The sequence below is a fragment of the Macaca nemestrina genome, chromosome 18, assembly GCF_043159975.1.
Source record: "Macaca nemestrina isolate mMacNem1 chromosome 18, mMacNem.hap1, whole genome shotgun sequence".
Lineage (NCBI taxonomy): Eukaryota > Metazoa > Chordata > Mammalia > Primates > Cercopithecidae > Macaca > Macaca nemestrina.
Genome location: NC_092142.1, coordinates 70487006 through 70512179, shown reverse-complemented (window position 1 = coordinate 70512179; position 25174 = coordinate 70487006). Strand labels below are relative to the sequence as shown.

Here is a 25174-nt window from a genome sequence, read left to right as displayed (position 1 = left end):
TGGCCAGATTTTTAAAATAAATTAAATTTGTCCTCACACACGGCAGCCAGGTGTGGTTGAAGCATTCTTTCCAGATATCTATGATATATGCCAACATCCTTCCCTCTGGGGGTCTTTCAACGTGAGCCTGACAATCCCAAGGGGAACAGGGACTTGGCGGGGGAGAAAGGGGGGTGATTCCAAAATAGCTATTGAAAAAGAATCACTATTTCCCAATTAGCCCTGTAATAATGCCTTACAGAAATGACTGGAAGCCCTGCCCCTGCATGCCATCTACCAAAATCAAAAAACAGTCTACATTCCTGATTAAAGCAAAGCCCAGAGAAAACAGCCCAGTATGGCACAAATCTCCCCGGTCTTATGTGTTCTAAGGAAGTCTCCAGATCCGCCTGGGGTCTGGGCACAGGTCCTCAGAGAATCAAATGGCTGCAGAATTCGATCAGGCCTGTCTGTCAAAGGCCAGCTAGACATGGAAACCAGAAGTAGGTCATCAGCCCTCAAGAATGGGATAATGACCTCTGGACACGCAGCACTGGGGCCACCAAGAGAACAAAGGTGTTAAGGCACTGTGTAGGTTTTTGTTGTTGTTACAATATCTAAGAGTGAGATCAAATTCTTACTGTGGAAATAAACATCACGGTCTTCAGTATGAAGATGGTCTGCAGAAAGTGACTACGCATCAGAGGGTCCAGTGTAGGAGGAGAATCTCAATTTGCCTTAGTCATCACAGCACACACCCTGAGCACAGCTAGTTTCTAATTCTTCGTGTCTGGTGTTTATGTTGTAGTAGAGACGACTCGTCCTCAAGTTAAAAGGACAAAAGTCGTTCCTGTGTTTCATACTTGGGCAGTGAGTCACTAGGAAAGGATTTAGTTTTTAGGAAAAAAATCTTCTGATCCCTGGGCTAAAACAGAGAGCCCCAAAGCGCTATGCTGATCCCAGACAAGCACGTGCATGGATTCCTCAAAGTTCAGGTCAACTCAGACCCCCCCTCCTTGCAGTCAGCCCTGTACTCAAGGTTGCTGGAGACATGGCACCTCTACTCCCTGCCCGAAGGGGCTCCCCTTAACTGGGGACCACGGGTTGAGTGGCGAAGGAGGCAACTCACACCTGAATTATAGTGGACTTGTAAACCTGAACAGGGCAAATCACAACTTTGGGAGGCTGAGGCAGGAGGATCACTTGAGGCCAAAAGTTCAAGAGCAGCCCTGGCAACATAGTGAGACCCTGTCTACAAATAAAAAAATTAGCCAGGCATGGTGGTGCATGCCTATGCTACTTGGAAGACTGAGGCAGGAGGATCACTTGAGCCCAGGAGATGGGAGGCTGCAGTGAGCCCTGATTGTGCCACAGTACTCCAGCCTGTGAAGAGATCCTGTTTCTACAAAAGAACAAAAAAACTCACCAACCAAAAGTCCAGCTGACACCTACTACAAAATCCCAGTTATTGCCATAAAAACATATGGGCTGGGTTCAGCGCTGCACAGCAGATGGCCAGGCCACATCCTCATCACACACACACTTCACTGGTGCCAGTGCCGGTGACAGGCTAGAAGCCACTCCAGTGAGGACCCCTGCCAGGGCCAATCAGATCAGGGCTGCCCTCCATGCTGTGGGGTTTCTCAATGCTTCTGAAATGGACTCACACAAGAAAATCACACAGGGCTTTGGACATTAGGAAAACCATCCAAAGCGTTCCCACTTCTCAGAGCAACCCGAGGCACGCGCTCTGGAGTGTGCAGAGTCACAGAGAACTGCTGCCTCTTTGCTCACCTCAGTCTCAGGATTTCTTCATTTCTATCCTGGAGAGAATCCAGCGATGGATCACACTGCTTTGTTTTCTAGACACAAAGAATCCCACCCCTCGGGCAAAGTGCTACTTGTCCCATGGATGAGTCTGTCAGCCCGCAGCAAGGAGGAGAGCACAGCAGCGAGAAGAGCACAGCCCTGGGCCCTGGGCCTCAGCACCAAGTCCCTACTCTGCTGCTGTCTACAACAGCCCTGTCCTCAGGAACATTCTACAGGGAAGGAAATGGCTTCTGTCTGCACATCCAATACAGCAGCCACTGGCAACATGGCACTGAGACAGATGGGCTGGTGCAATGGGAACCTAGCGACCTGAGACATCCAGGATTGCCAGGAAAGGCCCGAGTTCACCTTTGCTTTACGCTCGTGCAGGACAGGAATGGCCCTGTGGAGGCTGCCCTCGGGGCTTGCATCACAGGCTCAATCTGGGAAAGACCAGCCTTGGGAAGCAGGATGTGACTTGCCCTGGAGGCGCAAGTGAAGGACGGGCTCCGAATGAAAGCTACACAGGGTAACAATATACACACTGGGATCTTTCTATCATGTCTAGCCTGGAGTATATAACACAGGGTAAGGAAAAACCAAGGAATAAAAAGTCCTTCAGGTACTTCCAGTGACTGAAATCCTTTGGATGGAAGTCCAATCAATCAACTGGCACCGTATTGAATTCTACACTGTAACAGGCCATAGAAAAGTGTAAGGCTCTAGCAAGCATCTACCCCAACCAGAGCACAAACACCAGGGCCACCCAACACCGCACACAAGCCTAGTGAGATCTGCTGAGTTCCTAAAAGCGCAGGGGGCAGCAGGGAGGGGTTTATATTTCTTTTTTTTCTTTTGAGACGTAGTCTCGCTCTGTCGCCCAGGCTGGAGTGCAGTGGTGCAGCCTCTGCTCATTGCAACCTCCGCATCCCGGGTGCAAGCAATTCACCTGCCTCAGCCTCCCGAGAAGCTGGGATCACAGGCACCTGCCACCACGCCTGCCTAATTTTTATAGTTCTAGTACAGATGGGGTTTCACCATGTTGGCCACGCTGGTCTCCAGTACCTGAGCTCTAGTGATCTGCCCACCTCGGCCTCCCAAAGTGCTGGATTACAGGCGTGAGCCACCGCACCCGGCCAAGGAGTTTCTATTTCTATAAATCCCTCCAAAAGGAGCCTAACACAGGCCAGCCTGAAGGAGCACCCTCAGCAAAGGCAGCTTTTCTCGATGCTAAGACCATCACATTTCCCAGGCACAAGAACCTTCCTCCATGCGGCTGGCTGTCAGTCCTCTTGGTGTTTGCCAGCAGGGAGGTTTCAGCGAGGGCTGTGGAAAGAGTCATGGTAAAATGGGCTCAGAGGAAACACAGCTGTGATCCCTTTTCCTGTCCTGACGAGTGTCTTTGAGCACTTCCAGCTTCATTCGGATTCCCCTTCCAGTGGTCGCAGTAGTTAATCCCATACCAAAGCCAGCACTGAGAACCGTGTGCTGAGAGCAGGAAGCCAGAGAAGGCCTGGTGGGCGCTGACGGTTCTGCCCGAGGCAACTTCCAGGATCTCCATGACCTCCCTTCATCTCTCCCACCACCTTTATGTCCTACTCTCCTGCCCCACCCAAAGTAAGCATAGAAAAGGAAACAAGAAACTGGCCTCAGATATCAGAAAGTCCGGGTTATAGACTGAACTGTGGTTCCTCCCAGCATCCTAGGTTGAAGTCCCAACCTCCAGTACCTGAGGATGTGTATGACTGGAGACAGGACTTTCAAGGAGGTGATTAGGTTAACATGAGGCCTTTAGGGTAGACCCTGATCCAATCTATCTGGTATGTCCTAATCATAGAGAGAGACACCAGGGGGACTCCCACAGAGACAAGGCTGTATGAGACCAAGGCCTCAGGAGAAGCCAAACCTGCCGGCACCTGGATCTTGCACCTTTAGCCTCCAGAACTGTGAGAAAATACAATTCTTTTGTTTAAGCCAACCAATGGAAATGGGGGGTGAAAAATACACACATTCTTTTTTGACTTTATAATATGACAATTGTGGATAAAATTTTGGGTTGAAACAACAGATGGCCCTGTACCAAGAAAATCACACACTGTCTGATTTTTGATATTCTAATTAGAGCAGAGGTCAAAGATCTTTTAAAAGCAATAAATGGCTCCTTTCATTAACATATACACAAAAGGTCTCAAGATAGTCTTGAGGTATAAAACGATAAAAAGCCATTTAACATCCACTCTGAAAAACACATCTTTACAAAGTCCTTTCAAAGTCCCTCAAAACTGCTAATGGAATAAGACATAAGTGGCAAAACGCAAAATTAAATGCTTATTTGAAGACGTTTCTCCCATACTGAGAAAAACCGTGAAACAGAAAGAAAGATCAGCAAGAAAAGATGTACCCCATCCAGGCTGGCGGGAACCACACTTCTCCAAAATGCAAGCCAAAAAAGAGTAAGGAAAATGTCGCCCAAACCTAGTCTGGGTCTACCAGAAGTCTGAGGAAACCCAGTGAGGAGGAGCTGAGCATGGTCCAACAGAACTTTCTGAACTGTTCTAGAAATCTGTACTAAGTTAACCATGAGCCCCATGGCACTATTAAGCACTTGAAATCTGGTTAGTATGATGCAGAAACTGGATTTAAAATTTTATTTAGCATTAACAGAGAATTTTGAGATGCTTCCTTGTGGCTCTCAGGGGATCTGAAAGCCCAGGAACCAGGGAGGTATGGGTAGTGCTTAGACTGATTTGTGAGGCCACAAAACTTTCCACTGCTCGTCAATGTTTGAAAAAAATAATTTGGAACCATAATTCTTATAATTGGGTCACAGTTTGAAGGGGGTTCCTTAACATCTGTGACTCGGAGAAAAAGCCTTTGAGCTATTTCTGTACGCAGAGAGACAGATGCATGTTCTATTTCCTCCCTGGCCCCTACCAAGGTCGGGAACAAGTTTCATATAGGATGTAAGTAGCCCTAGAAATGGATTCTTTGGACGTTACTAAAGACGGTACAGGTACAAATCGTTATTTCTCTGGAAACATCCATTCAGGCAATGGAGAAAGTGTGAACTCCAGAGGCTAGGATGGGGGATCCATATGGCAGGGGTCTGCACACACGGCAGGAGACTGCCACTTTCTGCTACAGTCGGCTTTAGAACGTCGCTCCCCTCCGGTGAAATCCAGGGACAGAACCCCCAACTCCCCCCAGCACAAACACCCACTCACTGGCTAGCTATCCACATTCACTCTATGGCAGAGTTTCAAATTGTCAAGTTTCTTGGATATACCTTTCGAAGGTGACTTGGGATGTTTGAAAATAAAGGTTTCACAAAAAGAACACTTGGTGTGACATGATGTCCTGTGGCTCCCTTGGGGGTCCCCATGTCACTGGGCTCTGACGAGCCAACGGGGGTCTCTGGCATGCTCACATCCATAAACAGAGGACCCCCTGCCCAATGCTCACCCCTCAACATACAAACACACCCATATACTGTCTCTCCTAATTCCAGGAACCACCAGCAGATACCCCTTTTTCCTTTTATTTTTTGCTGTGCCAAAAAAAAAAAAAAAAAAAAAAAAACCCTCCCTAGCAGTGAGAGGCTACAGTATCACTGCTTCTCCCAGCGGGCAGCGTTAGGCATGCACTGCCACCTACTCATGAAGATAGCATGGAAGACAGCCTGGAGACCCTGACCAAGAACAACACTAACCAGAAGGGCAGTGTACAGCTGATGCCACAATGTCACATGCTGAAACAACACGCACAAAACCCTGGGAGCTCATCATCTCAGAAAAATAACGCAACGAATGAATGATGGGTCTAGAATATCAAAGAATGAGTGAATATGAATCACTGCAGCCCAGGCCACTGCAGCCAGGTCTAGGTAACTGGTGAAGAGGTACAAGTCCTGGAACAGCCAGCCAGGACATAGGAGGCTGGGTGGGAGGCTGCACACTCAACCCACTGCCCACCTGTCCATCCTGGTGATGCCACACTTTCTCCAGGAGACCTTACAGGCCAGCAGCATCTGACAGCAGTGAAACAGCACTGTGTATGTCCACCTTCCAGCAGACCAGATCATTAGCATATTTTGCAGAGAGCAAGCAGAAAAGTTTAATTGCCCTTAATTACTCAGTTCAACAAGGCTCCTAGATAATGGCTCTCGGATTTCTTGCCTGGTATCGACGTAATTTCCCTGATTCTGGCTTCATTATATCCCTAACTTAGAAGCAATAGCCTCTCCAAGATGGCTTTCCAGAACAGACACTGAAGTTCCAGTGAGGCTGGGCAGTTGCTACAAAGGTTTCATCTATGAGGAGTCAGATTTTTGGCCTTCACACCACTCTGGGGTGTGTGTGTTGGGGGGGTGGGGGTGGGGGAGAACACACTAGCATGTACTTAGGAAGGACTAAGACAAGAAATATGTAATCAGAAGCCATCACAATTACAAATGTAAATGAACAGGCAATTGGCACTGACCTTTGTAGATTGTTAGAGGACTAATTAAGGCAAATCAAGAACTCTGTTCCAACAGAAAAACAAGGCAGTGTACACCCTGAGAACTACTCCTGTCCTCTCTATGTAAATGCAAAATGCAGGAGAATCACAGAGTGATCAAACTACCAATACTGGCAAATAAAAGACACCTCCATGAACAAAAGACAATCAAGATTTACTTCTTGGTAGCCTGTTAGTGATTTTGCTAAAATCTCTATCAACAAACACCACCACCATCTGAGCCCTCGCCACACATCTGACATTCTGTTAGTCCATATAAATACATCCCACCCCAAAACAGCCAGACACCAGTCACGAACTCCTTGCTTGAATGATGATTTTAAAAGCTGTAAGAAAAATACTTACAAAAGGGAATCAACCTATGTTATCCTGTAAACTCATTTTTCATTTAACAACATTATGTTCTCTTTTCATGTTCATACATAATGACCTCTCTTTACCCTTGCATTGTGAAGCATCTTTCTAAAAAGCATGCTGAAATTTACAATCCCTGTCCAAACAGTTCTTCATCAGGGAATGTCCTTTAGACAGATAAAGTCGTATTTTCTCCATGCTTCCATAAACGCTTCAAATTTCAGTCACCCCCATTTGTTCTGATGCACTTTTACATTTAACTTCTCTAGTTAAAAATACTTTAAGTTCCTATACCTTCCCCAAGCCCGGTCAACAAGAAGTACAGTAAAAAGGAAAGCAGAAAAAAGCATGGGTGTGCTGGTTTTATAAAAACAATATTTCAGAAATTCAGAGCTGGCCACAACATATTTTAGTGCTATCAGAAAAATTACACTGAAATTGCATATAATTTAGCTATTTATGAAAAAAAAAAAGATATACTTTATATTTAGAGAGCAGCCTTACACCAACTTTGAAAAATAAAAACAAAACCAAGTAAGAAAGCTGAAGACAGTATATATTCTTGGTCTTTTAAGCTGTATAAGTTAAGCAGAACTCCCTGAAACTTGGTTTAAAAAATGATCCATCAAATGAGGCCAGTGAGTGCTACAGTTAAAGGCTGTCACCAAAACCACACTGTCGCTTGGCAAGCTGTGTGCACCTCTCTGGCCCCAGAAATTCACTACCATGAATGCCAAAGATGTATCTATAAAGGGGGGATACTGCTTTTTGCTCCAAGCAAAACTAGTCTCCTAAATTCTGAATCATCGTGCGCCCTCTGTAAACTGAGTCCGGGTCCAGTTACTTCCAATGCCTGAGCTGGTCTAGTCATCAGTGTGTCCATACTGAGAGCGCAGTATGTCCATCAGTGATCAGCTATGCTCTCCAGCTCAGAAAAAGCCTTATATGTAATCGGTCATCAGTAAAGAACTGTTGAACTTAATTACATGCATGTAAAATTTGGAGGTCTATGTCTACATGAAAGAGAAAGTACTTAGGACAAGGCGAGTAAGAGAGAAAACAGGAGGAGGAGGAGAAGGAGAAAGGCTGACAGCAGAAACACAAAGGGCCTGTGTTCTCAAAGCCCAGGGCACTTGATAGAATGAAATTAACTACAGTTTCACCCAGGAGCCAGAAATGCCTTTTAAATAAGCAAACAGGGAAGCTGATCCTCCACATGACCCACCTCTGAGAGCTCTCCATTTTTCAAGAGCTTCTGGTCAACTAGGGAAGCAAATGGCAGCTGCCGGCAACTCAGGGCTCCGGCCCAGGGCATCGGCCAGTGATGATGAGTGGCTTCTACCTGTGGGTGGGTAAGTATGAAATGCCGAGACCAAATCCCAACCAATTCCAGAGACTAGTTGGTCTTGTAGAAAACACACTCAAGCCAATAAAAATAAATTGTGGGGGTTGGAAGAGGAACCTCACCTGGTGAGTTACTGTCTTTGAAAGATGTATTTCCAAGCCATTTTTAAAACAGGAAGGCCCAGCAGGCATGCGTGCTTGTGTCTATTGTGGGGTAAGGGTGGAAAAGTGTAACGACAAAGACCATCACACTGAACCAAAGACAATTTAACACAGGACGTGGCCTGCCCACTGACATAAGGGTGGAACTCCACCACGGCAGGACCACACGGGCACAGCAGCCTAACTGTTAGCACTCAGCTGGCGGCCAGGGCTCCGTCCTCTGGTGCAGGGCAGGACTTAGATGTATGTGCCCAACCACAAGGCCTCTCACAGGGTTACGTAGCCAGTCACGGCAGATATAGATTCTGGCTGCTACCAGAAAATTCTGAAGGGACGGAGGAGACCTTTGCAATTTCTTCTACCTTGACTCCTTCCTCCAGACCCACAGGTTCACATGGGTTGGCAGGCTACATGATGAACTGGACCGACTGGCAAACAAGTGACTTAAATAACAGGTAAACTGGGAATAGATGGTATTTTTTTGTCATCCACAGGGCAGGAACTATTGTCGAGTTCACCCCTCCTGCCTTAGGAGGCGACATCTAGATACCCGCAGGTGGTGAAGTGAGACTGGGGATGAGGTCCAGAACTCAGAAGGGACAGGGAGTTATTTCTGAAGGGTTTTGTGTAATATTCTGTGGCAAGTGGACAACAGAGGAGAAGAGGAAAGGAGAAGGAATGTCATCACTTAGCAGGATGATGACAGAAAGCCAGAACTTCCAACTTGAGACAGCACAGCCATGGATGGGCAGCTTCCAGTCAGAGCGGGTGGGGCTCCTAAAAGGTGCTCCAGGACTTCCTAATGCTCCTGATGCCACAGAATGACGTTTCTAGCTGAAAAATCATGTCCTGACCCTTGTGTTGAAGAGGACAGAGTTGGGAATAGTCTATAGAGTCGATGTTTACAAAATTTAAAGTTGATCATCTTAAATGTCTCAATTCTACCAGGTCCATAATGTCCACTCTCTTGAAGATATCCTTTCAAGTTTTGAAGAGCCAACCCCTGGGGAGAAGGAAGATATATCTTAAGATGAGTTAAGTGGTTCCTAAAACAGAACCAAGTTCTTGTTAATGTCAACATGAAGAAATAATACGTAATACTTTGTCCCTTTTGTCATCAGTAGTATGGACTGAACTGGAGCCTGTGTGTGGGAGGGGAAGAGTGTGGCGTGGGGAGGGAGCAGGGGAGAGAGCAAAAACATGACTCCAGGTCAAAGCCGACCCCAAAGGATCTTGAAATGCGGAGGGGAAGTCCATCATCTCACTGAAGTTGCTCACACGCGTCTCGGGGAAAAACCCCTAGTACACACTAAATGAGAGGAACCTCGAAGGCACTGGTGCCGGACTGCGTCCACGGAAGCACCACATTCCAAAACAGGGAACTGTTTGTTCCAGGCCACAGACTCTGGGTGAAGTGGCAGTTGTACACTGTTTACTGTGGGCATCTCATTAATACAAAAGGAATTCTGAGCAGAGTGAAAGAAAGAATTGAGGGGTGAAATGGACCAGGTTTTAACAGACGATTAAAACAATGATGTCTGCAGAGCTGGCCACATAAACACCCCAAACAAAACACAAACCCTGAGCGAGAAACAGGTCTAGGTGTGTTGGTAGAAAGAAAGAGAACCCGGGGAATGACTCGACAGTGCACTAATGCAGAGCAGCGGATCAAACGGAGGCCACAATCCCCGGGTGGGGCACGGGCTCCCCCACAGCTAGATGGCCCAATGGCCTCAGCCTCAGGCCCGTCCTGGTCCCTCACTCCTGAGAGTGCTCCCATGCAGATAGATGGGATCAGAGGCAAAGCAGAAGCTCCACCAATTAAGGTGTTTCAACTTTAACCAGAAGAGGCATTTGAAAAACACATGGCAAGAGACAGTCTTGCAGTGACCTTCAAGTGACAAAAATTACCCCAGCACCCAACAGCCCTTTCCTGAACAAACGATTCCTACTGACTGTCCAAACCTCGACCACTCTGGCTGGGAGAAAAATTCCTGAATTGTGGTCTATCCCATCATTTGGGAATTGCTGTTTCATTTATATGAGGAGGCAGCGAAGGAGCAGTCGGATGATCCGGAGAGGAGCAGGTGGGCAGAGGGCTTTGGAGGGGCTTAGGAGGGATGCCTCCAGGAGGAAATGAAGCTGACAGAAAAACTGATAGAGCAGAGCGTTCAGAGATTAGGAAATGTCTACTTCTGGCAGAGTAAGGTTCACCATGAATTAATCATAGGTACCTAGAAAACCAGAGAAAACAATAAGTTGTACAAGAAGGTAAATGAAATTATAAAACTCTACATGGCTCAGCTGCAATTAATATTTATAGTTATAATAATGAAAACACTGAATATTAATATAACCCCCAATTATTATTTAATCATAATAGAAGGTGGAGGGAGGAAGGACTGAGTGTGGAGGGGGTTGGGGAATGGGAGGGAGTCCAAGTGGGGTATGGAGGGTGCAGGTGTGTGCGGGGCAGCGCCTGTGTATTTGTGGGTAGAGTGAGGGTGCTTGTCAGTGTGTGTGGGGTGTGTGGGGGTACAGTGTCTATGAGTTTATGATGTTTGCATGTGGGGGGTGCAGTGTATGTGGGGGAGGTGCACGCGGATGGTGCGTGTGGGTGCAGTATATGGCTTGTGTGGGTGTGTGAGCGTATACAGGGTGTGTGTGTGTGTGTATATAATGTATGTGGATATGGTGTCTTGTCTGTGGGCTGTGTATGTGAATGTCGATGGAATGTGTGGGATGCAGAGAAAGTGTGTGTGTGCACGCGCGTGCGTGCACAGGTGCAAGAATGTGTGTGTATGAGGTATCGGGGCTGGTGTGTGTGCCATCATCTCAGTGAGTTTGTGGTTGGGGTATGGGTGTAGGTGCATACGCAGGTGGGTTTGTGGAACAGCACACCAGTGAAATCCTCATCTGCCCAGGTGGAAAGTCAAGAGGTAACATCTAAAACTTAAAAACAAGATACAGTTGTAGAAGCATGAGGAGAAACATGGAAATAAGTAACAAAAGAAACATCTGCAAGTCGAAAGCTGATCCCCTGGAAAAGGGGATGGGAAAGGGGCATGCTGTTCTTCACATAATTTATGTAACTTTTTGCATTTAAAAATTATAAAAACGTGTAATTTTATTATATTAAGGTTAAAGCTGCACACACCCATGATGGCTGAATGGCTGAGAAGGCGCTGCGGGAGACTGAGGGACCAGGAGTGGCCTCGAGTCTCTGGCTGGGCCAGGCCGTTAGACAAGCTGTCATTAAAAGGAAAAAGAAATGTGGCAGAGAGAGTGGTGAGCAAGGGGTCCAGGAAGTGTGACCAATGAGATGTCCAGGAAGCTCAGCATCTGGGAGGTGGGGCCTGTGGCATCCAGGAAGCTGTTCAAGAGCATGTGGCAGCACCAAGAGATCAAAGCTCAAGAGGCTCAGAGCCAAGGACCAGGCCACAGTGCCCAATGCCCAGGCACATGGGGCAGGCTGAGAACCACCAGCCAGGGTCAGGCTTGGAGACTGTCAAGGGAAGCTGGAGGACAAGAGGAAAACACCCTGGAAGCCAAGGGGAGGGAAGGGAGCTTCAAGAAAGGGCTGGGCAACAATTTCAAACATTGCAAAAAGAAAACAGTCAGACCCAGCGCATCCTGGGCTGTGTCAGTCAAAGATCAGCGGCACCCTCCCAAGAGCGGCTTGGTGACAGAGGAAATGGGTTGTAGGAGGTTGAGCCATGGAATAGAGGTGAGCAGGTCAGAGGGTTCTCTTAAGAATCTGGAAGATTCTGTCATAGAGAGAGCAAGGGACCTAGGATGAAAGGAGAGCTTTTCTTGGAAAGTTTTCATTTCGAAAGAGGCAAGTGACTGTCTTATGCATCTAAGTTGAGCACAAGAGACCGGAAGATTGAAAAAATAGAAAAGAGGAGGTGATTCTACCCAATGAAGTCCCAATGGGAGGGGGAGTCATGGGTGGAGGGAGGGAAGTGGGGAAAAAGGTGGCTGCAGGGAGGAGACATGGGGAGGTAGAAACGAGGCAAGCTCCCACTAGAAGGTCTAGACACATTGAAGTAGCAAGCAGCGTGGACCCAAGAAGCACCCAAAATCACTCCCAAATACAACTGAAATTTTTATAACAAGCACGTGTTTTATTCCTCTCTAAAGTTCAATTTCACTGACCAGACTTTGAGGCCACAAATTGTCTACTCTTAATACTGAGCAGGACACACGATGTAGCATTTGCTATGTCAATCTGAACCAATAAATTGAATCTAAAGTATGTACTGGAGGAATCTTAGAATAGAGAATATCTTCTGTTGGCCTGCTCGCTGGGTAGTAGCTTGTGACCTTCCTAAGACTGAGCCTTGCTCCAAGAAAAGTGCTGCCAAGTTCCTTTAAAAAAAAAAAAAGAAGAAGAAGAAGAAAGAAAAGAAAAAGACAGAAAGGCAGGCAGGCAACAACCCCTGCACGTTCCTTCCAAAACACAATGCTCACCTGTGAAGTCAGTAAGGAACATGAGGACCAGCTAAATCAGTAATGTCTCCCTCAAACAGAAGTCCTCAGGAAGCCTCAAGGAGGTGAACACCCAGGCCCAACCTGGGCCTCCCACGCCTGCAAGATCACTCACCTGGGTCCGTGGAGGGGCACCTGCGGATGGTGAAGATCTGCCCCAGGTCCTCGTCCTCCTCCGGAAGGCCCTTCTGCAGCCGCTGCAGCTTTCGCAGGCTCTCGCTTCGCTGGTGCTTCATGGAGCGCACATGCTGGATGAGGTTGAGCTTGGCCTTGGTGGAGTAGTTGCACAGAACGCAGTGGTAGTAGCAGCTTTCACCTTCCACACCACTCTCATGCTGCTGCAGGTGCTGCGAGGGACAAAAGAGAAGGACATGCCTCGGATAAGCCACTCAAAGCCACCACTGGCATCAGCCCACACCATCCTGGTCACAGGCAGAGGCATGCCTTCAGGGGACACATCTCCACAGCCAAACAGGACAGTCTTTGATATGGTTTAGCTGTGTCCCCACCCCAAATCTCATCTTGAATTGTAATCTGAACTGTAATCCCCACGTGTTGGGGGCAGGACCTCGTGGGAGGTGATTAGATCATGGGGGTGGTTTCCCCATGCTGTTCTTGTGATACTGAGTTCTCATGAGACCTGATAAGTTTTATAAGAGGCTTTTCCCCACTTCACTCAGCACTTCTCCTTCCTGCTGCCATGTGAAGAAAGACATGCCTGCTTCCCCTTCTACCATTATTGTAAGTTTCCTGAGACCTCCCCAGCCCTGTAGAACTGAGTCAATTTCTTTCGTTTGTAAATTACCCAGTCCTGGGCAGTTCTTGGTAGCAGCACAGTAATGGACTAATGTAGTCTTCATCTGTGAGACTCCTTAGAGGGGTTTTGTTTTCCCCAGAGTACCCTTCTCTAGCAGTTCTTTGAAGAGGCACAGCAAGCTGATACCCATTCCTGTCTCCCCCAAACAGCCCCGGCCATGTGGCTTTTCAGAATGTTGATAATCCTGATCACATGGGCCCTCTCAGTGCAACACTGGCTTTCCTGGCGCAAGGTTAAAGGTTTCCCCTTTTGTTCTCTAAAGTGTCCTTCTCTTGTTAGATCAGGGGTTGGCAAACTACGGCCCACAGGCCAAATTCAACCCACGGCCTGTTTTTTGTAAATAAAGTTTTGTTGGAACACAACCACGTCCATTGATTTACATACTGTCTATGGATGTTTTTGAAACATCAGAGTTGAACAGCTGTGACAGAGATGGTATAGTCCACAAGGTCTAGATTGTTACTACAGAAATGTACTAAATTATGACAGGAAAAGTTAAGCCAAACCCTGGTTCAGGTAATAGCCTCTGGTCATCCTGCCTGTACAGCACCCTAGGTCAGGAACATGAAGCCAGAGCTAGTATCTGGCTTTTTCACAAGACAACTCCAGTGTTTGTATTAAAAACCACAGTCTACTGGGAGAACCCCAAATTAGGTTTTCCCCTAGATTAAAAAATGCCAGAAAAATAAATTTCTTCAGACGAGCTCCCTGTCAGTATCTCAAAGTCACCTGGCTTATCATTGGCCAATATCATTGGTAAGTTGGTGTATCAGATGGTCAGACCATCCAAATTACGTCCTCTGTTGTTTTTAGTAGACACAGTGTTGATCCCAGAGCATGGCAGCCTAAGAGCCCCCAGGAGGCAGGCACAGAAAGGATTCATGTCTGGGGTATCAGAATAGAAGAGGTCATGCAGACAGGTGGCAGTCCCCAGGCTTCTGTGGCTAGGAAGACTTAAAGGCGACCTAAGAACAAAACTCACAATGTTTCTGAGTCTCCTAGGAATGTAATGAAAGCTGTAGACTCTTTTTGACTAACACAGAATGAATGTGCTCCTGGTGTAGAAAGGCTGTCTCCTTCATTTCCAATGATTCATTTTAGGGGAAGAGGGAATTCTTTTATTGGGTACACATGAAGCAAGGGAAACACTCCCAAAAGCTTAAATGACTGACCCAAGGTAACCCAGTTAGTTGAGGGGAGAGAGAGATGTAGAACCTGAGGCTGGTCTCCTCCAGCCACGTACCCAGCACCCTTTTGAAGGAGGAAATTCAGGTCATGTGAGTGCTTTATGTGTTCCTGTGATTACGTGTCCTTCCTTTTTCCTCCTCACCACCTGCCCTCAACCCCCAGCCCAGTCAGCCAAACCTGGCCCTTGGAGCCATGGCAGGCACACAACAAACATCTCGGAACTGCCCATGTTGCTTGTCTCCTTTCTGACCCACACTGCTTCTGTCTGATGTCTATGCCGGGATAATGGTTTCTAGTCTTGCTTGGATGTCTCATCCTTGCCCAGCTCAGAATGCAAGACACTGACGAGCTAAAATGGTTAGAATGCCCTGAACTCCACGCAATCCTGAAAATACCAGAGTGGCCCTGTTGAGTGCTTCCTATCAAGGGACACTGCCCTGAGGCTCATGTACTGACATGCACATGTCCTGTGTTCACGGATCACGTGTGAAAAATCCAGAAGCACATTTGTACTTTGCTGGAAGAAGAAACATAAATGCACCAACTAAGTGTCACAGAAAACTCATGGGAGGGGGTTGAAGTCCTCAATCACATAAACTGGCTCAAGTATCCCACAGCAAATCTTGCCAACTTGTACATAAGAATGCGACGAGCTTCACAGGCACCAAGAGAGTACAATCCCTTCTGCCCCCAAAATGGGTGATTCACACACTCAAATGCAGCACCTTGGACAAAGTAAAATTTCTATAACAAGAAAGTGTTGGAAGAACCAGTGAGTTCAATCTTAAGTATTAGAAAAATTACAACTGGTGATAAAAAGCTACTTTTCTGGAGATAAATTTGAGGGGCTTTTTGTTTATTTTTTATTTATTTATTTATTTATTTTTTGAGACAGGGTCTTGCCCTGTCACACAGACTGGAGTGCAATGGCTCAATCTTGGCTCATTGCAACCTCCGCCTCCTGGGTTCAAGCAATCTCCTGCCTCAGCCTCTTGAGCAGCTGCAACTACAGGCGTGAGGCAGCATACCTAGCTAATTTTTGTATTTTTAGTAGAGACAGGGTTTTACCATGTTGGCCAGGCTGGTCTCGAACCCCTGACTTCAAGCAATCCACCTGCCTCAGTCACCTAAAGTAGCTGGGATTACAGGCGTGAGCCACTGTGCCTGACCTCTGAGCTGTTTTTTAAAAATGATTTAACTTCACTGCCTTCTCTGCAATAAGGTTCCTTTCAGAGGGTGTCAGGAGGACGCAATGTGCTGAGGCAGTGCTTTCTGGAGGTTACAATCCTGGGGAGAAGGCAGGCAGAAGTGAACGGAGAAGATGAGCTAGCCCACATCCCTTCCCCCAAACTACTCCACGAGGCCCCTCAGAACTCAGAAGCCACAAACAGGACCAGGATATTCCAGGATATTCCATTTAGTTTGTCCTAAAACCGAGGAGCTGGAAACCTGTAAGGGAGCCAAGAACTGCTGTCTTAGGTCACCAGGACCAAAAGAATGATATTCATTAAAGCTTCAACTAAAACTGAATGAATAAAAGATAGCAGAGACAATAGCCATGAAATTCAAAGAAATACGTTCCATCAAGAGATTTTGGAGGTAGAATAAACTATGAAATCAGATCAAGAATCACTAAAGCCTTACCTCCAATCCCCCACTACTTCCCTATGAAACAGGATTTCCTCACAATAAGGCATTGAATTTCAAACATCAAATTTGAATATGGATGTGTGAGAGTTCTATTCCAAATGGCTGGAGTCTTCAATCTCTGAGCCAGAAGAGAGGAATAACGTGGCCAAAAGAGTTGGATGGAAATACGATGTCAAATGTCTTTTGTCCTTAAATCCATGGGCTCTTGGGTCATAGGACCGTATAATCCCTGGATTGAAATAAACATCATACCGGGGACTCACACTTTAAAAAATGGATATGATAAAGATACTCTAAAATCCACTCCACGCTCTAGCTCATGTTGGTAAACTACAATCTCTTACACTGCCATGAATTCTTTTGTCTGCCACTTTGAGAGCCATTTTAGCAAGAAACTGGGCATATACTAAAAATCGTGGAGAAAAGAAAAAGAGGAAACAAGAAAATGGAGCCGTGGCTGCTCCCACCTACCCTGGTCGAGTGAACACACCTAGGGTCCTCTCCTAGAAACTTCCATGAAAGATTCATTCAAAATTCCAAGCTTGCCTTGTATTCCAAGTTTATTCTCCAACACACTTAAAAAAATCCAGAATGGGCCGGGTGCAGTGGCTCATGCCTGTAATCCCAGGACTTTGGGAGGCCGAGGCGGGTGGATCACCTGAGGTCAGGAGTTCGAGACCAGCCTGGCCAGCATGGTGAAACCCCATCTCTACAAAAATACAAAAATTCGCCGAGCGTAATGGCGGATGCCTGTAGTCCCAGCGACTTGGGAGGCTGAGGCAGGAGAATCGCTTGAACCTGGGAGGTGGAGGTTGCAGTGAGCCGGGATAGTGCCACTGCACTCCAGCCTGAGCGACAGAGCAAAACTCTGCCTCAAAATTAAAAAAAAAAAAAAAAAAAGAAAATACAGAATAAACTATATCTTGGTTGCCAAGAAACAGCTGTGCATAAACCTAACATCCCAACCCAAACTTCTGCTTGGCTCTACTGATGTCTACCTGCATGTGACAAGTCCTGTTCTCCCCAGATTTTCCAAGTGTCTTGTTATTTTTTAAGTTGTCCAACCAGAAGTAAACAGAGACCCAAAGCTAGCGGCAGGGTCCTGACCTCTGTGACCTTCTCCACATCATTCGGCCATTTCCTAGGCCCTGAACGGCTCAACCCCTGACCCCGTTGGTCAGATCCTCTCTCCTTTCCTTCCAAGTGGCACTGGCCTTATCCCCAGAATCCCACCCTTGGAACCTGCCTAATAAAAAGCAGCGGTGGGGAGTGTGCTAAGAGGCCCATGAGCACTCCACGGGGCAAGTCAGTCAGCCAAGAACATGCCTTCCCCGCAGAAGACAGTGGATGTTTTTATTTGGAGGAGGAGGGAGAATAATTTGTTCCTGACCCAGCTAATTAGAATACCCTCAATTGGGATCACAATGTATTTAATTAAATTCACTGTAATATATGAAGAATCCACCAAGGCACAAATCCCAGTGGTGCACTCAAGAAAGGAGCTGCCTGCTTTCAGAGTTCTTGCTCTCCTCGCCAGGCAGGAAATTTTTCTCCCACGCAAATCCTGAATTCCCCAACCCCTTCCGCCTCTATCACAGAGCTCACCCGCTGGGGAGGAGGGCAACCGGGTTCTGTTTTTACTTTTTCCATTTTCTTTACTCTGTGCTCACAATTCCTACCTACTCTCCTTTGTCGGGTCAGGAGTGTAATTTTAAAAAGAAAACAAAACAACAGCTCCAACTGTGGGTAGTGTGCTGGGATGCATGCCACCCGGAGACCCAGCGAAAAGCAGCTGGTGAGCCCATCTGGCGGGGTTTGTTTCAGTTCGAGTCTAAGTGTCTACAACAGAAGACACTGTGTGCACACGCACACACGGGCACACACATGCACACAGAGTATGTCCAACCCCAGGGACTTAACCTGCAGGTGATGCAGGCAGTGACAGCAGCAACTCCAAGAGCATAAGGAAGAGTATAATGAGGGCATCCCCCTTTGGCTTGAATACTGTTTTGAGAATATACTTCCTGGAATACTGAAAATCACAGAGGCCTCCTAGCTAACTCAAGAAAATCCAATATCTTCCCACAAATTACTAATGAGAAAGCAAGACCAACCAGTAGCTCGAGGTCAACCTAGCTAACCAAAAAAGAGTGGGAACTCGGGTCTACCCAAACTCACTTGGTTGGGCCAACCTCTCCCTATAACCTTAAATCTGACTATACTTTTCCTTGATCACTGCCACTCCAACTCACTTGCTTGTTTAGAAAGCACCTGGAGGCCGGGCGCGGTGGCTCAAGCCTGTAATCCCAGCACTTTGGGAGGCCGAGGCGGGTGGATCACGAGGTCTGGAGATCGAGACTATCCTGGCTAACATGGTGAAACCCCGTCTCTACTAAAAAAAAATACAAAAAACTAGCCGGGCGTGGTGGCGGGCGCCTGTAGTCTCAGCTACTTGGGAGGCTGAGGCGGGAGAATGGCGTGAACCCGGGAGGCGGAGCTTGCAGTGAGCCGAGATCACGCCACTGCACTCCAGCCTGGGAGACACAGCGAGACTCCGTCTCAAAAAAAAAAAAAAAAAAAAAAAAAAAAAAAAAAAAAGAAAGCACCTGGAGGCTGGGCATGGTGGCTCACACCTGTAACCCTAACACTGGGAGGCCAAGGAAGGAGGATCACTTGAGCTTAGGAGTTCAACAGCAGCCTGGGCAACATGGTGAGACCCGGTCTCTACAAAAGGAAATACACAATTAGCCAAGAGTGGTGGCACACACCTGTAGTCTCAACTACTTGGGAGGCTGAGGCAGGAGGATCACTTGATCCCAGGAGGTGGAGGCTGAAGGGAGGTATGATCACACCACTGCACTCCACCCTGGCTGACAGAGTGAGACCCTGTCTCAATAAATGGATTAGACAGACTACATAAACAGACTAGATTAGATAGACAGATAGATAGATAGATAGATAGATAGATAGATAGATAGATAAATAGACAGACAGATAGATAAAAACAGATAGCACCTGCAAAAGACTGTATCATAAGAACTGCAAAGGTACTGTAGCTTTCACAGAAAGAAACATCTATGCTTGGCAATTGAATTTACTTTCTGAAATCTTGGAGAAGTATGATGACGGAAGGAAGTATCTAGTTGGAGTCATAAATGGGAGCAGAAAAAGAGCCCAACTAACTCCAAGTCCTCCAAATGCTGCGCAGTGGATAACAGACTGTCCTCATCTGGATTCACTGGAAACTTGGCACACGTTAGGGGGTCAATGGCTATGGCTGGAAACGAAGCCAGGGTTCATACGAGGGCTCACTCACGTCGGTCAAATAGACCTTTTCTTGCACCTCTTCCTAATCCTATTAGGGCTACTCATGCTTTAAAATGTTCATCCCGTCTCAGTTTCGCTGGAAGATGACACTCCAATGCTTCTGACACGGAAACATCTCACAGCCCCCATCCGCCTCTGTGCCTTCCCTTCTAGGTCTGGTCCACCGAGAAGAACACAGCAAAGCCCTCCCTGCAACAAGAGGCGCCTCGGATAAAGGGGCTGGCACGTGACACCAAGCGCAAAAAGCAAACTAATCATTTAAAAAGAAGGGAGAGAACAGAGGCTCCGCTGCGCGACTTTGTGGGTTTCTACCCCATTAGTATGTTGTGCTCGTTCACCCTAGTCAAACACTGAAAGTCAAAGAGACGAAAAGAGGGCTCTTGTTAGAAAATAATTCATCGTGAAAATCAAAAAAATGTGTTCCTGTTACTTGTTTCCCAGGAAAACTAACCAACTTCTGTCAGAGAACATTGATTTCTATAAATCTGGAAGGGCCCCAGCTCCCTCCTCCTCCCCAACGATAGGAAACTTCTAACATCTGGTTCCTCATGCATGGAATGCAAAATATTGATCAGGTTTTGTCAAAGCCTCCCCTTTAAAGTAGAAATAGACAAAGTACATTCTGACACACACACAAACACACTCAATTCACAAACAAAGCTTCCTCGGGGAGTACCACCTGTTACTACAAACACACCGCAGCCACCCTCTTAGCACACTGTGCTGTGCACACAGGCACAGAGGGCAACTCCATTTCCACAGCAGCCCCTCTGAGCCAGCCAGCTATTCCAGGAGACGCCAGGTGCTTCCTGCCCAGCAGAGGAGAAACTCCATAGTGGAATGTCCCGGAAAACCCCCAAGACACCTGTCAGGCCAAAGGCGGGCAAGACAGCCTGCCTGTAACTCTTCCCAGTCCATAGAACTGGAGGCCCCATGATGGAAGAGGCTGCCTGGCACAGCACCCCTCTCCAGGGAAAGACAGCAACCACAGCACACAACAGCTTCAGCTTCTCCCTTCAGGGACAGGACTACGAAATCTCACTAACAAATCTGGTGAGAGGGATGGGGAGAAGATGGGGATCAGTAAGTCTGCTAATTCCTCAATTTGATAAGATGAAGTAAGGAAGACATAGCGGGTGTTCACTCACCATCATATGCATGCAGAGCATTTACTGTGGGTGAAGCATCTACACACACACTTCTTTTTTCTTTCTTGTCTGAGACAGGGTCTCACTCTATCGCCCAGGTTGGAGTGCAGTGGTGCGATCATAGCTTACTGCAGCCTCAACCTCCCCAGGGTGAGATGATCCTCCCACTTCAGCCTCCTGAGTAGCTGGGATATAGGTGCGTGCCACCACGCCTGACTGATTTTTTAATTTTTTGTAGAGAGAGGGTCTGACCAAGTTGCCCAGGCTGGTCTCAAACTCCTGGGCTCAAGCAATCCCCCCACTTCGGTCTCCCAAAGTGCTAGGATTACAGATGTAAGTCACCACACCCGGTCCACACACACTTTTAAATTTTCACATTACAACCCCATGAGGTGGGTCACATTTGGCTTTCATCCTTGGAGGAGCCCAAAGCTCAAAGAAGCCTGCAAGGTCACACTGAGCATGGAGGAAGCAGGACCAGAGCCTGAGACTTGAGTCCAAGTTCCAAGTCCACAGCCGCCAAGCTACGCTGCACAGACTGCAGGGGGTTGTGGAACATGAGACTCTGCAGACCCAGGTGTTCACCTCGAATGCCTAAAATTAAAAAGAAAATCCTTCCAGGGGTAATGCAGCCAGGAGTGGGGGAGGTTAATTTTCTAATCAGTGAGATCGCGTTATAGTTCCAAATGTAATGTCACATTTTTAGGAAGACTCCTGAAAGGTCAACCTAAATATATATGTATATTCCGTTCAATGCTGGCTTTTCATCTGCTCAAGCTCTCGTCCTTGACACATGCTAATTTAGTTCCATTTCATTGTAGGATCCCTGCAGACACCATAAGATAGAAGCCCCAACCATGATTTATAAGAAAAAAGTAAAAGGAAGTAAAAATGTTCCCTTAGATCAATCCATTTGGGTTGCTCTGACCTAGTTTCTGGTTTCTAGGCCAGGCTCTTTAGGCCGTGGAACAAGCCATGATTGCTCGCTCTCCATATCCAAGGCCAGAGCGAAGACTTCCCGTTCCTCTACCTTTTCCCTTACACAAATCACATTTCCTGATTCAAAATTCTCAACATTAGTGGCCCTGAGAAAAACAGTAAGTTCTAGAAGGAAAATAACTATCTAAGTCTATACCTGTCTATAGGTTGTATCTGCCTTGGCTTTGACTCTTTTCTGGAAAAACACAAACATGGATCCTTGTGGAATGTCGACGCCTCCATGTAAATAGATTTCACTTTCCTCTGTTAGGAGAGCTCCAGAAAGGAGTGTGGAGCCACTGTTTATACATGGGGAGGAAATTTATCAGGCATGCATTTTTACCATTATGGGAGCAAATTATTAACCCTGTCTCAAAAAAAAAAAAAAAGCGTGTGTAGGCGCTTTGCCCATAGTAAATGCTATGCATGCATATGATGGTGAATGAACACCCCCTACATCTTATTTCATGGTAGGACTCTGAGGAAGGGGCCTACCAGAGCATAATGTCACAAGCAAAATGAGGACTGGTTTCCACAATGGTTGAGTGAGTGTGCACAGAGCTCAGAAGCTGAGGGGAGTATGTGGGTGGTTAAAACAACAAAGTGGGTCCCACCAGGCTAACCTCAAACTGACTACTCTCAGAAACAACCTAGAACTTCCAGAATCTGACAATCATCTCTTCGCTAGGATATCATATCAGGAGCAGCAGCTTTCTTTCATTTGTAAGATGTACTTCTTCCCTAGCACTACTTTCCAGCTCTCCCAAATTTAGGTCCCCATACAAAAATAAAAGCCTCCTGATATAGTTTGGCTGTGTCCCCACGCAAATCTCATCTTGAAGTGTAGTCCCCATAATCCCCACGTATCATGGTGGGGACCCAGTGGGAGGTAACTGAATCATGGGGGTAGTTACCCCTGCTGCTGTTCTTGTGACAGTGAGTTCTCATGAGATCTGATGGTGTTATAAGGAGCTTCCCCACCCCTTCACTCTGCACTTCTCTTCCTGCCACCATGTGAAAAAGGACGTGTTTGCTCCCCTTTCCACCATGACTGTAAGTTTCCTGAGGCCTCCCCAGCCATGCTGAATGGAGAGTCGATGAAACCTCTTTCCTTTAAAAATTACCCAGTCTTGGGTATGTCTTTATTAACAGCGTGAGAATGAACTAATACGCTGCCATATACATACTACTCTAGCCTGAGCTCATCCAACTCCATGTCAAACCGTTGCCAATAATGATGGTTTGTGGGGCACTCTAGATTAAGCGGCCCGGTGGAAAACCCTCACTCTGAATCTCACCAGCTGTGCCATGTAGGGCAAGTCACATACAGTTTCCTTATGTGCAAAACACGGGCAATAACAGAGCCTCATTTCACTGCTGGGAGGAATCAATGGGATAATTCACATAAAATGCTTCATACGATGTGTCTGATACATGGTTAGCCCTCATAATAAGTGAGGCTATTAGTAATGTTACTTCTCATCAGTTAATCTTCAGGATTAGGGATAGAAGTGAACATCTACTGAACATACCTATTTGATATTTCTCTCCTTACAACCAACCCTCACTCCTCCCCAGGCTCCAAAAAGGAATCCTTGGTTGACAATAAAGAAACTGACATATAGGAATTATGACATGGACAGAGGATACTGAACACACACAGGGCTGCCTTCTCCCTTACAAGAAGTGCAAAACTTGCCAAAGTCAGGCTGTTGGTGTAGGCAGAGCCCGAATCCAAACCTTAAGCCCATGCCCTTGCCACAAAAAAAAAAAAAAAAAAAAAGTTTACTGGGTCTGTTTGCCCATCTGCGCACCAATATAACAGAATGTAAGGACCACGTTCTTTCTCATGTCTGTCAATACCCCAGGTGAGGAGCAGGGAAGGGAGGAGAACTGGGCTGAATCGTCTGGGAGACACTTCCCTGATTCTCCAGATCCACTCAAGAATTTGCTTATTTGTGTCTCCAATCCCATGACAGTCAATCCAGCAGAAAAAAACACGTTGTCTATTGGTCAAAACAGGTGTGCTACTTCATCTGTAAACTGGAGATATTTTACCCACCCTGTCTTCCTCAAAGCAATTTTTAAAACCGCATAAGAAAATTTCCACATATGTGAAAATCCTTCGGAACACGTGAAGAACTACCCAAATATTTGAGACAGTCATGGTCTTTCTACTGTGAGTCCAGATCTTGCTTCGTCGCTTCTGATGGGCAGGTACAGCTAGGTGGGCTTGGTGATGGATGACGCCATTGGTGTTCCAGCTCAGTGGTTCTCTAACTTGAGCGTGCATCGGAAGCACCTGGGAGGCATGCTACGCCCTAGATCGCTGGGGCCATCCCAAGGGTTTCTGATTCAGTGGGTCGGAAGTGAGCCCCACGAATCTGCATTTCTAACAATCTCCCAGGTCATGATGAGGCCAGTCTGGGACCACACTTTGAGAACCGATGCTCTGGTCAGGACAGCAATGGCCACGGAAAAAGGACCCAAGTCGGAATACTTAGAGATGTTCTGTTGCAGCGAGGAAAACTTCCAGGACCAAAAATCTCTGCACTTGGCTTTTCCCAAAGAGTATCTTAAATCCTAGCAAACTGCACTTGATAAATCATGCAATGCCTGCACACAAGAATTCACCTCCTTAATGAAAAAGTCACACGGAAGCAGCTGCCCGCTACTGGCCTGCTCCAGATACTTTATAAAAGTCAGAATTGGCTCTATTCATCTTCCTCTCCCCTTTCACACCTGCACTCGAAAACTTCCCGGGGCTGTCGCTGGCAGCGTGGCTCTTGATGGCAAAGCATGAGACATCATTTTTTTCCTCCCTTGCTCTGCAGCCCGCTGAGCGCACCTGCCCAGATGTCTTGCTGGAACCAAGCCTACGGAAGAATTTCAACCAAATGCGAGAAGAAAATGCTCTTTAAAATTCCTCCCATGCTCTTGAACTTTCTGGTTGTTGCTGCAGAGCATGAATTTGGTGCTCAAACCCAGAGGCTCCTCTTGAGTTCCTACTATTTGCTGACAAATACCCTCATCACCTTCATTATGAGAGAAGACAGGGCAGCCGGTGCAACACAAGCAGGAGGTAAGCAGCACCTTCACAAGGCTGCCTTCTGCCTCATACAAGGGGCTTGATTTTTTATTTTATTCTTCTCTTAAAAGACAGAATGAGAAAGTGACAGGGCGAGGCAGAAAAATTCCCTCTAAATCAACACTTCTGGCGTCGATCACTCTGGCTGATGCAGACATTTCACTTTTTCTCCTTAAATTCCATTTGTTTTGTGGAAGGCTGAAAGAGACAGACTTGTGGGAGGGAAGCAAGGAACCGACAGTGAAATGAGACAGATGGTTCTTTGAGGAGGGACAGCGGAGTCTGCGTCAAGAGGCCAGGAGATGGCTGTGTGCAGAATGG

The 25174-nt window shown here is 46.8% G+C and overlaps 1 protein-coding gene across 5 annotated transcripts in view; it reads right to left on the bottom strand.

Annotated features, from left to right (window-relative positions):
* Window positions 1-25174, bottom strand: part of LOC105491339 (zinc finger homeobox 3) — a 482043-nt gene that overhangs the window by 95291 nt on the left and 361578 nt on the right. For all 5 annotated transcript variants that reach the window (XM_071084854.1, XM_071084853.1, XM_011757674.3 and 2 more), the window contains one exon: window positions 12773-13004. In XM_071084854.1, the coding sequence (XP_070940955.1) occupies window positions 12773-13004 (232 nt within the window). The remainder of the gene's footprint in view (window positions 1-12772; window positions 13005-25174) is intronic.